This window comes from Panthera onca, chromosome C1 (genome assembly GCF_046562875.1).
Source record: "Panthera onca isolate mPanOnc1 chromosome C1, mPanOnc1 haplotype 2, whole genome shotgun sequence".
Classification (NCBI taxonomy): Eukaryota; Metazoa; Chordata; class Mammalia; order Carnivora; family Felidae; genus Panthera; species Panthera onca.
Genome location: NC_138346.1, coordinates 168,195,268 through 168,207,286, shown reverse-complemented (window position 1 = coordinate 168,207,286; position 12,019 = coordinate 168,195,268). Strand labels below are relative to the sequence as shown.

Below are 12,019 nucleotides of genomic sequence, written 5' to 3'. Positions count from 1 at the left end.
CCACAGTTCTTGACCCACAGAGGATATACTAGGAACATTTCTCAGAAAATAAACCACTCACAGGGGAACATTTTACCTTAAAGAGGAAAGTGGTAAGCTTCTGTTTACTAATCCTAAACATGCTCTTTCCAAAGCCTGAGATGCTAAGAAAAGGTGTATGTTTTTATCTATAGACAATGCTGACACCTGACGCCCAGGATTGAAGTTCAGGACAGACTCGTAACAAAACTAAATGAAGGACACCTAGAAACTGTGGGGAGGGGCCACTTTCTTCAAACCAACCAGCAGCTTCTGGTTGATCCGTGTCTTAGAGCATCAGCAAGGGGCAAAGGGGATCAGCGAAGGGACAGGGCCCAGCTCTGGCCAGGGGAGACCGACCTCGGGGCTTGGGCTGGCAGCAGCGCTTCAGCACGAAGCTGATGTTGTCCGTCCGCAGGATCTGTTTCTTGAGGTGGTTCATGAGGTCCCCCAGGCTGGGGAAGCTGCGGTCCGAGCCATGCAGGCTGTAACGGCCCTTCTGCACCTCGATCTGAAAGTTCTTGAACTGTTTTTGGCTACCCACCACCTGCCATTCAAGAAAATGACCAGAAACGATTTGTTTTAAAAGGCTCAGGCAAATGTATCAACAACAGGAGAAGCTGAACAAGGATATATGGAACTATGTACTATCTCTGTAACATTTCTGTAGATCTATAATTATTCAAAAATAAATATTTATTACAAACAAGTAAACAATAAATAAGTCCAGAAGAAGACAATGATCAAAGAGAGTTAACACTAGAGAGAAAGCCTAACACAGCAGGACTTCTACAATAGCATCACCCCGTTTTAAACCTGTAAGATGGAGTTCAAGGAAAAACCAACCTCACAGGAACGTTGCTGTGACTGTGTGACAAAGTAAAAAACTTAGAAGGTGCTTTGTAAAGGTTTGCAAATATTATTATGCATGAAATAATCATTACTATAACAACATTTATCCAGGAAGTCTCTCAAACTGAGCCCTTCCAGGCCATGCATCTATTTGAGGAGAACCCCTCTGGGAGGTGGTGGTCAGTGGTCTGGTCCGTTTCCAGATTCTATAGTACCACAGAGAGGAAGTATAAGCAGCTTTCCTTCACGGGCACTTTTTGTACAAAGATAAATATTTTAGTCATTAAGGATGAAGGTTGGAAAGATCTACTTATGGTATATACTAGGATAAGATGTTTAAGATCGCAAAGCCTTGGTTTTTATTCATCTGTACAATGGGGATAATGCCGGGGTCAATCTCACAGGGTCAGTATAAGGTTTAAATGAGGACATGTAAAGTGGTCAGCACAGTGTCTGGTGAGCTAAAATGAACTGTGCCAGTAATCGTATCTATGATCCTGTTTTCCCCAGGTAATCTGACACCAGGCGGACCACACTCCTGAGTCATCGACATTCCTGGTCCAGCACAAGCCGATTCCACCTCAGAAGGCAGTTAGGCTGTCTCGTGCGCCCATCCATATTAACAACATTATACTCCCTTCACAGACTGATGAATGTAGAAGACAGGCATGCTGCCCATACAACAAAGCCGACAAGTTCTGACCCGCTGTGGCCGTATCAGCCACGAGGCCTTGCTGTACAGGAAGGCTCCCAGGCAGGCAGTGGTACCCAGACACTTGACAGCCCTGGGTTCCTTCTGCCATTTCCTCTTCCCCCTCTGAACAGAGTCTAGTCCCCAGGGCTTCTCCAGTACTTTTCCATCCAGTGTCTGAGGGCTATGGTGCACTAATGTGCTCACTTCCACCTTGCAGCCCCACCCCCTGCCATCCTAGTTCTCCCAGTTCGTGCTAACCCAGTCAACACTAGTGTATCTGTCTGGACTAATTCTGTAAAACTCATGGTCTTTTAAAATATTCCATTTCCTGTATTTAAGATTGCATGAATGACAAAGGGAGTATTGTAGTCTAGTGAGGTAAGGTCAACAATTCTGGTTTCTATCTTTGCTTTCTGGGTATCTCTCACATCGTTGCTAGCTTCCAGCTACTGTAGAGTCACTAAGTAGAGTCATCTCCACTTGTCAAACCACGGCACGGCAAGTCGTCCATTAAAATATCTGAAGCTACCATCCAGGGAAAGCTGTGTTAGGCCAGGCTGCCAAGCTGGCCTTCCTGGCACTGGTTGGTACCTGTGAGTACCACAGACAGACGTGGCTCTGTGTCTGAGATTCTGTCACCGAACAAATGCACTAAATGACAAATGTTTGGTCTGAACTGGTTTTCTGGCCATGTTCTACCTTCCAGAGCTGCTGTGGATCCCTGACATGGGTCTCTTGAGGGAAGAAAGAAAGGGCCACAAGGAGGAAAGTTTCGGGGTTTGGCTGCTCAGGAAGTCTCCTTTTGAAGAGTGGGGTTGTTCCAGTCAGAACTGCCAGGGATATCTCAGAAAATTATAATGCTCAACATCCTGCTCTGCATTTCTCTGGGTGTCTATCTCCCTGGGCTTTTTACCCCCACCCCAGCCCTCCCCCCAGGTGGTCCTCTCTGCAGCAGCTCCTAGGCTGGCTGCACTGAACACATGTGGCCAATATGACTCGGCCTGACTGACCTCAGATTTTTCAAAGCAGGTGACAGTCATGAGGATATTGTCAAAGTCGGTACAGCTCCACCTCAGCACATACATTCCCTCCTCGCTTCCTTCTTGCCGCAATTTATTGATGGCATATTCTGTGCTAGAGGGAGAGAAAGGGAAAGGGAGAAAGAGTTCATACCGATGACAGCACTCTAAATCCCTTGGAGTAGCCACTTCCCCAAGCTGGCTCAAGTCCTATGCGCCCATCCCATTACCCAACCTGGGGCCTGAAGTCCTGTCTGAGAGGACACATGAGGCAAGCTGAGATGCCAAGGAGCCTCAACACGTATCAAGTCTCCAAGGTCTAGAAAGAGGACTCGTCTGCCATCTAAGGCACTGAGCCCAGCTTGACCCTGACTTCCCTACACATGTGGTCTCCAGCTTGACAGAAGCTATCCCCCCCCACAAAGGTGATGCAGGAAGGCCTGACCAGTAGACAGCAGGGAGGGATGGAAAAGAGGGCACCAAAAAAGTCCTAAACAACATGCTCAACTGGCCCCAACCTAATCAACTGATGACACCACACATCCCATCACTAAAATATGGTTCCGTTCACACCAAAGGGAACTGAAAAGTTTCCAGAACCAACCAGATGGGACCGTGACAACCATTCTGTATGTTGTGGACAATCAGTGGGGGAGCCACATCAGTGCAGAGGTAATGATGGGCATCCGCTGTGAGCCGGAAGTAGCCGTCTACCAGGGACACAAAGGACAAGGCCTCCTCGTGGGACGAAAGCTTCAGTTCCTGATGAGAGAGAAGACATGCCCATGGTTACATCATGTGCCTACTACCTCAAGCAGCTGACTTTATGGGGAGGTACAGAGTGAAAAGATATTTAAAACATAACGGATGAGGCATGACCTCAAAAGGAAGCACTTTTTGCTGACAATAACTGTACCCCTTGCATTTATACAGGATTTTGACTCTCCATACTTTCTCATCTAGTATCTTCAAACTACCAGATGAGGTATGGTGTGTTTGCATGGGAGGAAGGGCAGAACAGGCAGCTATGGCAGGCAGAAGACCTATGGAGAGGCTGCCACAGGGGTCTAGATGGAGGAACAAGACTGCCTCAGGTATAAAAGTACAGAGAGCTAAAAAAAAAAAAAAAAAAAAAGAAGTGGAGGGAGGAGCAGCAAAGCATATGGAAGTGGTACTCTGGTCTTGGCATTAAGCAATGACTGACTCAGCACCCATTTTACAGAAAAGGAAACATAGGCACAGATGCTTCATCTCATATGGAGTTGGTCTAGAAGGTGAAACTCCGAAGTCTTAATCCAGGAATGGTCCCAGACAATGATGAGGTTGCTAGATTAAGTCCAGAGACCTCTGAGGGTTTGGAGGCGGCAGAGAGTCTTACTCAAAGTGGGAGAACAAAGGCAAAAATGGAGATGAGAGAAGGAATATCCACAGAAAGAAGGTTTTCAAAAAAAATGCCTGGAGATAAAGACAGGTGAATTTTTTTTCTGTCTTGGTCATATAGCCCTGAACAAAAACTGCCTATCTGAGAGAAGCCATGGGCTCAACCAGGAACATCTCCTGATGGAGGGGGGAATGGAAAGCCATTTAGAGCTTTGGCTCACAAGAATATTAAAAAGCACCTGAGTCTTCTGAGGGTAGAATAGCATGTGAGTATAAGACTCTGCCCACAGTACTGGAGAAAGGACAGGCTGGTGGCAAAGAAAAACAGACAAAGGAGAAAAATCAGTGAAAGAGAAAGGGGTGGAGAGAAGCAACTAGAAAGGATGCAGGCAAGTGGGGCTAATGACAGCTACCTTGCCAAAGGAAGGGTCAGCTCTAGACTTGTGAGCCAAGGAGGCCAAGGCCACCACAGAGATGGTTATTCAGTAAGGAGACTCTGTGCTAAGTGTGCTTCCTTTCACATGTTACCTGGCATTGACCTGCAGATCCCCAAAGAGCAAATTCAGAGCAAATGGTCTGAATCGGGCAGCCCTTCCCTCTATCACCTAAAAGACCGAGACCACATAAGCACTTCCCTGAGAGAAGTCTGAGGAAATGGGAGACGTCAAGAAGAGGCAGAGAGAAGAGATAAATCAAGATATAGTTTGATAACATGCTAGCATCATGCTTTCCTGAAAGACCAGCAGCCAAAGTACTGCCTGGTCAAAGGGCTTGGAAATCCCATGGCTGGCAAGGGACAGGGGAAGGAGATAAAGAAGAGAAAGCATCACACAGTGTTAACCCACAGGTTCTGGAGTCCGTTTACGTGGGTTCATATCTTAGTATCTCCAACTTGCTATTATGGTTAAGCACATGCAATCGCCATTTTTACAGGTCAAAAACTGTCAAATATTGGCAATTTCAAATGGTTTAATCTTAGAGCTGTGTGACCTCGGGCAAGGTACCTAAGCTTTTTGTGCCTCAGTTTCCTCCTCTGTAAAATAGGGACAATAATACACCTACCTATAAGGTCGGTGAAAATGGAAAGAATTTACATTCACAAAGCATTTAGAACAGGAAGTGTCTGGCATGTAGTAAGAGCTAGTATTTGTAGAGGAAAATGCAGTAAAGAGGAGATGAAGTATTTATTTCTCCCTGCCTTCCTCCTGCAGCTGCCACAGACTCGCCAGCCCCTGTGGTCCGAGCGGGCGCTGACTGCGGTGCCCAACGTGACTGTCAGCCAGGATAGGATGGGGCGGGCTCACAGACACGGTACCAGCTGGCTGTGGCTTCTCCCCTCTGCTACATGCATCTTCAGGGTCTGACCGAGGTGAAGAGCCCGACCACGGCTGTGCCAAGCTCTTCCTCCCTGCAGTCTCTGGGGAAGAGAACGCTTTGGAGCTGGAGCTGCACATTCTTACTCCGTGACCCTGCACGAGTTTCCACACCTCTCCACAGTCTAGACCTCCCCTCCCCCCCGCCCAGAAACAGAGCCAAAATTCCTACATCTAAGATCCTTGTAAGGACTAAATAAAATAGTATAGACACAACACAGAATGCAGCCTTATAGCTATGATATGCTGAATAAATGGCACTCATTTTTATCTTCTTCCTCCTTACATTCTCCATCTTCCCACTAACATCTATCTGGACTCTACTGCTTCTCCCTTCACTTTATTTTTCATTAGTTTCCTGATGAAATTAACTTATGTTTATTGTTTAAAGGGGGGGGGGAGATAAGGAGAATAAAAATATTTAAATTATTCATAATCCCACTGTAAATAACAGCTGTTAATATATTTTAAAATATTTATTTAAGAGAGAGAGTGCAAGCATGAGTGGGGGGAGGGACAGAGAGAGAGAGAGAAACTCCACACTGTGCTTGGAGCCCCACTCGGGGCTCAATCTCACGAGCCCATAGGATCATGACCTGAGTTGACATCAAGAGTCAGGCGCTTAACCATCCAGGGACCCTAACAGCTGTTAATACTTTATTTTTCTAAGAGCATGTGTGTGTATATACATATATGCATTTCTTTTAAAAATGTTTTGAACAAAACTGGTACCGTTCTGTAGATAGTTTAATATTCTCCTTTTTTCCATTTACAAAGCATTTTTCCATATTACTAAAAAAAATAACAATTTGTTTATATAGTATTTTACTACTCAGGTGAATTGTGATGAATTTTTCCTCTTCTCCTATTATTGTAGATTGGGGTAATTTTCAGTGATTTTACTCTGTAAATTCTGTTCGGGTACATTCTCATGCACAGACCACTGGCTTCATCTCTGTTTCTGGAAAACAGCACTAAGTTCCCAAATAGAGGTATATATAAATATTTTCAAGGCTTTTAGCACGTGTTGCCAAACTGCTATCTAAAAGGTGTAACAAAAAGGCAAGTTACACCAGCTATAAAAGAGTGACCATCTGTTCTCAACCCTATCACCAAATTCGTTCCCAACACTGAATGTTATGTTACCGTCTTGACAGAGTATTTGCCACATTTAAGGCAAAGCGTGGTATTTCCCTGGTGCTGACTACCTTCGCCCCACGAGTGCCCGCCTCAGCTGCCTGTGCTCTCCACGTGCCATCGGCCATGACTTCCCCAACACAAACATGTTTATTTTGGTAGCGCTCCTACTTCCCCTGCCAAAAGTGGCCTGCTTGTCTAGATCATGTCCTCAAGTGATACCAAAAAAGAGGAAGTGAGATTGAACACCCCTTCCTCTGTCCGGAGTCACTTGGGTGTGCCTGACACTGTAACGGGGACTGCCACTGTGGGCACAGCCACCAGCCTGACAGGCTCCTGAAGTGCAAAGCGGGGTTTCCTGGAGACTTCTTCCCAGAAGGCTCCCCCAACTCAGCGGAGAGGCTGCACAGGGGCCCTTGGGAGGAAATGCTAACATTCACCCATCTTGTTTTCCTTCAAATCCACTAACTTTTGTGAACTAAGTATTTATGCTAAAATGTCTTTGGGAGGGCAGCAAATCCTGAAAAGTAGATACACATTGGCAAGACCAATGAAAGGCTCCAGAACGTACCAGTATAACTCAAAAACCAACATGGATAATGCCAATGTCAGCAAGAGGGATTTCTGGCTGAAGTAAGAAAGAAAATCATCAGATTTTCTCCTTGGGACAGGAGCTCTGCAAGCATGTGCTGCCTAACTGTCCTCAGCAAAGTCTGCCTCTTATCACTGGATCCAAACAGAATTGCCTCCAGAGCAAACTTACCATTTTTTTATTGTCCTGCTTATTGATGCTGACCACACACTCCTTTATTACAATGTGAGTGATTTCAGGGAAGTAAGAAAAATTGTTCCACTCTTCCCGGATTTTGTTTTTCTCCTCATCCTTCTTGTGTTTATTTTCCAGCTTTTTCCATTTCAGTTTGTTTTTTTCCTTTTCAACAGGAACAACCTGATAAGATGCATTAAAGTGCCAGAGTTAAGTTGCTTTCTCATTTCCTATTGGCAAAAAAGGTCAACGCTTCTGGAAAACTAAAACAGAGGCTACATTCAAGGAGAAGAAAGCCAGCCTGCCTGGATCTACACAGGAATTAGAACAGGTGGCACATGTGGGCTTAGGATGGCAGTTTAGTGTCCCATCAGGGAATCTTGGGATTTTATACCTGGCAGGGACCTTAATGAGCACTCTGAATAAACTCTTTACAACATCTCTATTGTACCAGTCAAGTCAGAAAGGGAAATAACTGCCCCCTAGACAGGCATCCACCCTCAGGTCCTCTCACTTCCGGACTGATGGATATTTCAACACAGGCAGAGAACATGTTCTTCCCAAATGTGGCTGCACAGAACATGAGCTTTCTCCTTTTAGAATCTATCACAGATTATCTTAACATTCTAACAATATCCAAGATGAAACTTTCAAAAGAAGGTATGAATCCCATGCTTGAATAATCTGCCAGTTATTAACTAGTTAGGTCATCAATTTGAGCCTCCAGTTCCCCATCCATAGAACAGATCTTATATTTTACCAGGTTCTTTGAGGATTAGTTCTCATTAACAGTGTATCTACTATATAAAAAGCACTTGGTTAAGTTTTAGGCATTGTTATTTTAGCATGAATAAACCAGGAGAAAATAAAAATAGCCTTGGCTTTAACATTATTATTGATAATTATAACGATGATGATGGCAGCTATAATAGTTTCCAAACATTTATTACATGCTGGGCTTTGTGCTGACTGACATTCAGTTCTCTCAACAACTCCATGAGGCAGATACATTAAGTACCTCCATTTTACAGATGAGTAATATGTAGCTGATATAGGGGAAGGAACGCCCAACGCTACAGAACTACAAATAGTGGAGCTAGGACCTGAACCAGGACTATTTAGGTTTAAAATCCATGCTTTTAAACCACTCTGCTCCCTTGCCTCATCCAGCAAACACTTAAAAAAGCAGCTTTAAATCGCAAAATCAATTACCCTATCTCACGGAGCCAGAAGTCTAAATTCAACTCTTGGCACTATTGTTTATTAGTTAGTTATGACCTTGGGCAAGTTTCTTAACTTCTCTGAGCCTCTTTGTGTTCATCTATAGAATAGAGACAACAATAGGACTCCCCTCCAGGCTTTCTTCTTCTGTTGTTGTTGTTGTTTTTTTTTTTTTTTAAGGAATAAATGAGTAATACATGTAAAATGCTTAGAAAAGTACTTAGTACATGGTAAGTGCTCAATAAATATCTGCCATTATTATTAATATTATATATGTTATTGTTATATTTCTCTATTTCCCTATAGAACTCAATAAGTATTTATTTAGAATAAATAAATATTCGTGAAGACAATAAAAGATGAATGATACATGGTCTCTAACCTGAAGACACTTGTCTGACAGGGGTGATGGACATGCAAATGGGTAATCCCAACAGGATAAACGGAATAGGTATGTGACACAGGATGGTCTCTTCCACCAGCCACCTATCACCACTTACATTTGGTTTCTGTCTCCACTGGATTCCAAGATTTCCAGTTACCATCACTTCATAGACAATGTTTCCACTGTCATCTGGATGAAACCAATTCATCTCATTTTCTGACGAAATCAGTAACATGGAAGTCTCAAATATTTCAGCACCATAATGTTTTGTCAAAGTCTCCAAGGTCGCCAGGTATTTCACCTTCAGGTCATGAGTAGATACACTGCTGTCACAGATGGTCTTGTTGTTAAATTCCTTTAGGAAATCCTTGAAAACGTTATTTATCCGCATCCTGGTGAGAAGATTCCTCTGCCTGATGGACTTATTCAATGTTTCTGGGATATATCGCTTGTAGCTAAAACAAAGTAGGAAAATATGTCTGTATGTCATGCACAGGCCAGCATAGAATAGTACAGAAACCAACCTAGTCTAGAAATCTTCCTTCCATGCACTGCCCCATAGGAAAGGAGGACCTGCTCCCAGAGGGTCTTAGATGGAGTAAGCACTAGGCTGAAAATCATAAGGAGATGGAGGTGAACAGGGACTGAAAGAGAAAGAAAAGCACATGTTCACAGACTGTACTGAGATGGGAATTCCTACAAGTATCATCCAATTTTCTGGGTTGCAAAGGGAGGCAGCAAAATTGACTTATCTGTGTTTTTGCTTGCCAGCGTCACTGTTCCTGTGCACGTTAAGTACTCATATCAAATGTTATTAAGATTCAGCATCAGTTAGAAGGTGGTGTGAGAGGAGGCAAGAGTGATTATAGATGCTCTGTAGGCTCTACTTTTAGGTTTTATAATTTTTCTATAAAGATCACATATTGCTTTTACAAGAAATGGGAAAAACACATAAAATCCAATTAAATATAAAAGACCTCGTGTCTGCCATGTGGAAGTGTCCCAGAAGAATTAAATGGATTGGCAAGGAAACTGAACGATCAATTACTTATGCGGGTGCTAATAGGAAAGTATCTATGACTAACAAGAGTCTTGACAAACTGACAGACTGCTGGAAGGAGCCGGTTTTAAGAACAGTATGAACACCCATGAAAGAAAGAACTGGAAACCAAACCAGTGGAGAGACCAGTCTGCCTAATACTCTCAGGCCTGAGACAGCATCTGGCCCTGGGTAATCCCTGCTGCACGAATGGTTTCATGACAGTGGAAAATTGTAAAGTTTAGAATTTTTCCCCAACAGATATTGTGACATTTCAGATTAATGTAATAGAGAGGAAGATCAGAGGAGAGCTGTCATTTTTTACCTTTGTCTCATGAAAAAGTAAAGAGGAGGTACCCGGAGCAAAAGTCACGGAAAAAAGAGAAAGCAGCAGTACAGCATGTATCTAACCAGCCCTGCATCACTGAGGGGGCAGCCCGGCACCTGCTCCAGACTCTGCTCAAGGGCAAGATACAAGAAGGAAGCTTATGGGAAGGTGCATGCTGCCTATCTCAAATAAAAGAGCTATATTAACTTGTTCTTCAAAATGAATCTGTCTTCTTTTACGACATTCACAGAAACTCCTTGGTAAATACATACATACAAATATTATACAGATAGGTAGAAATTATGCAGTTTGACGACACCTTCACAAAGACTTGATCATGAATGCTATTTTAAATAAATGCCATTTTCTTGAGGTACTATCCTTCACATCAGATAAACAGCTCTCTAGTGAACTCTAGTTCAGGCTGTGGATGACAGTAGCTGCCTGTAGAACAATACTCAGAAGGATTTCAGGACAGCTCCAGCACAAAAGGAAAAAACGCCGTGACAGATGGCAATGCCCACCATGGGAAGAGAGGCAAAGGGCAGGTATGTGGGCCACCAATTTGATTGGTATCGCTCATCTAGAACTTTCACCGGAGTGCAAATTTCTGAGGTCATGAGCCCGTGTTCAAAATCAAGACACGATTGTAATTGTGCTACCTTTTATAAATGTTCTAAAAAAGATCTAGGCGCTGCAGAGAGCAGGGGTCAGCCAAAAACTGGCAGGGGTTAAACTGAGATGTCAGGGAACGTATAAAAATAACACTGTCCCCACGATCAACTCTTCAGCCAGCAGGAAGATTTACCTGATGTCCTTGGGCAGTTCTGGCAATTGCATCTTCTTCATCATGGCGTAGTGGGAGATGGCCAGGACAGCCATTCCCAGACACTCGTTCTCAATATCGTGTCCATCCTGCTCGGTCTTGGGGTCTCGAATGGGAGCCAGGCATTTGACCAAATCATATTGTCCCTTAGGAGCAGAGGTGAAAAGAAATGAACCACCAGATTTTCTGTGTCTCTAGTCTTAAGAGAAAGGTTCCCCACACAGGGAGGTGCCACCCAGAAAAACAGCGATGACACGAACGAGGTTTATAGATTCTCTGGCACCAAAGCTCCTTCTCAAAAGTTGGGCACAAGGGGGCTCAGGAAATGTTCTCCCCAGGAATAAATTTCATTTATTTAACAAATGTTTACTGAGCACCATGCGAGCTGCTGCTGAATAGCACAAATACGTGGAGCCCTTTCGCAGGATTTATCCTATAAATGACCGTGGCCAGCACCACGTTCTGGGGTTGGACAGCACCAGGGCAAGGGAGGGTGACACCTGGCTGGGGTTGGCTCGTTAATTCCACAAACATATACTGAGATATCCTAGCCTAGGCACTGGCTGTATAACTGACAGCACATCACACCTCATTCTGATGGTGAGTTAGAAAAAGGGCAAGTGAATCATTGCCACACAGGAGTTTTTCGACACCTGCTGGTTAAGTTTCTAGTAGTGAAACATATCACCAAAATATACACCCCCCGCTCCCGTTGGAGGTGCACAGCATTCCAAGACCCAGTGAGGGCTTCAAAAACAAAAAAGCTAAAGAGCAGTCCCTGTCTTATACAGAGTACAAGTACACCACCTGTCTTGTACAGAGTAATGATGATGTCAGTGCTACCTCCCCTTTGTGAAACCCTAGCCCCAGTGCCAGACTGTGGGCTAGGTTCCCTTTATTTACTGTTTCATTCAATCCTCCCAACAACCCTATGACGTAGGTGCTGACATCATCCATCACCTCTACCTAACAGATGAGGAA

The 12,019-nt window shown here is 44.0% G+C and overlaps 1 protein-coding gene across 3 annotated transcripts in view; it reads right to left on the bottom strand.

Annotated features, from left to right (window-relative positions):
- Positions 1 to 12,019, bottom strand: part of JAK1 (Janus kinase 1) — a 243,496-nt gene that overhangs the window by 22,465 nt on the left and 209,012 nt on the right. For all 3 annotated transcript variants that reach the window (XM_060623878.2, XM_078451821.1, XM_060623877.2), the window contains 6 exons: positions 11,021 to 11,184; positions 8,961 to 9,300; positions 7,237 to 7,422; positions 3,188 to 3,345; positions 2,575 to 2,698; positions 379 to 565 (listed from right to left, as the gene is read on the bottom strand). In XM_060623878.2, the coding sequence (XP_060479861.1) occupies positions 379 to 565; positions 2,575 to 2,698; positions 3,188 to 3,345; positions 7,237 to 7,422; positions 8,961 to 9,300; positions 11,021 to 11,184 (1,159 nt within the window). The remainder of the gene's footprint in view (positions 1 to 378; positions 566 to 2,574; positions 2,699 to 3,187; positions 3,346 to 7,236; positions 7,423 to 8,960; positions 9,301 to 11,020; positions 11,185 to 12,019) is intronic.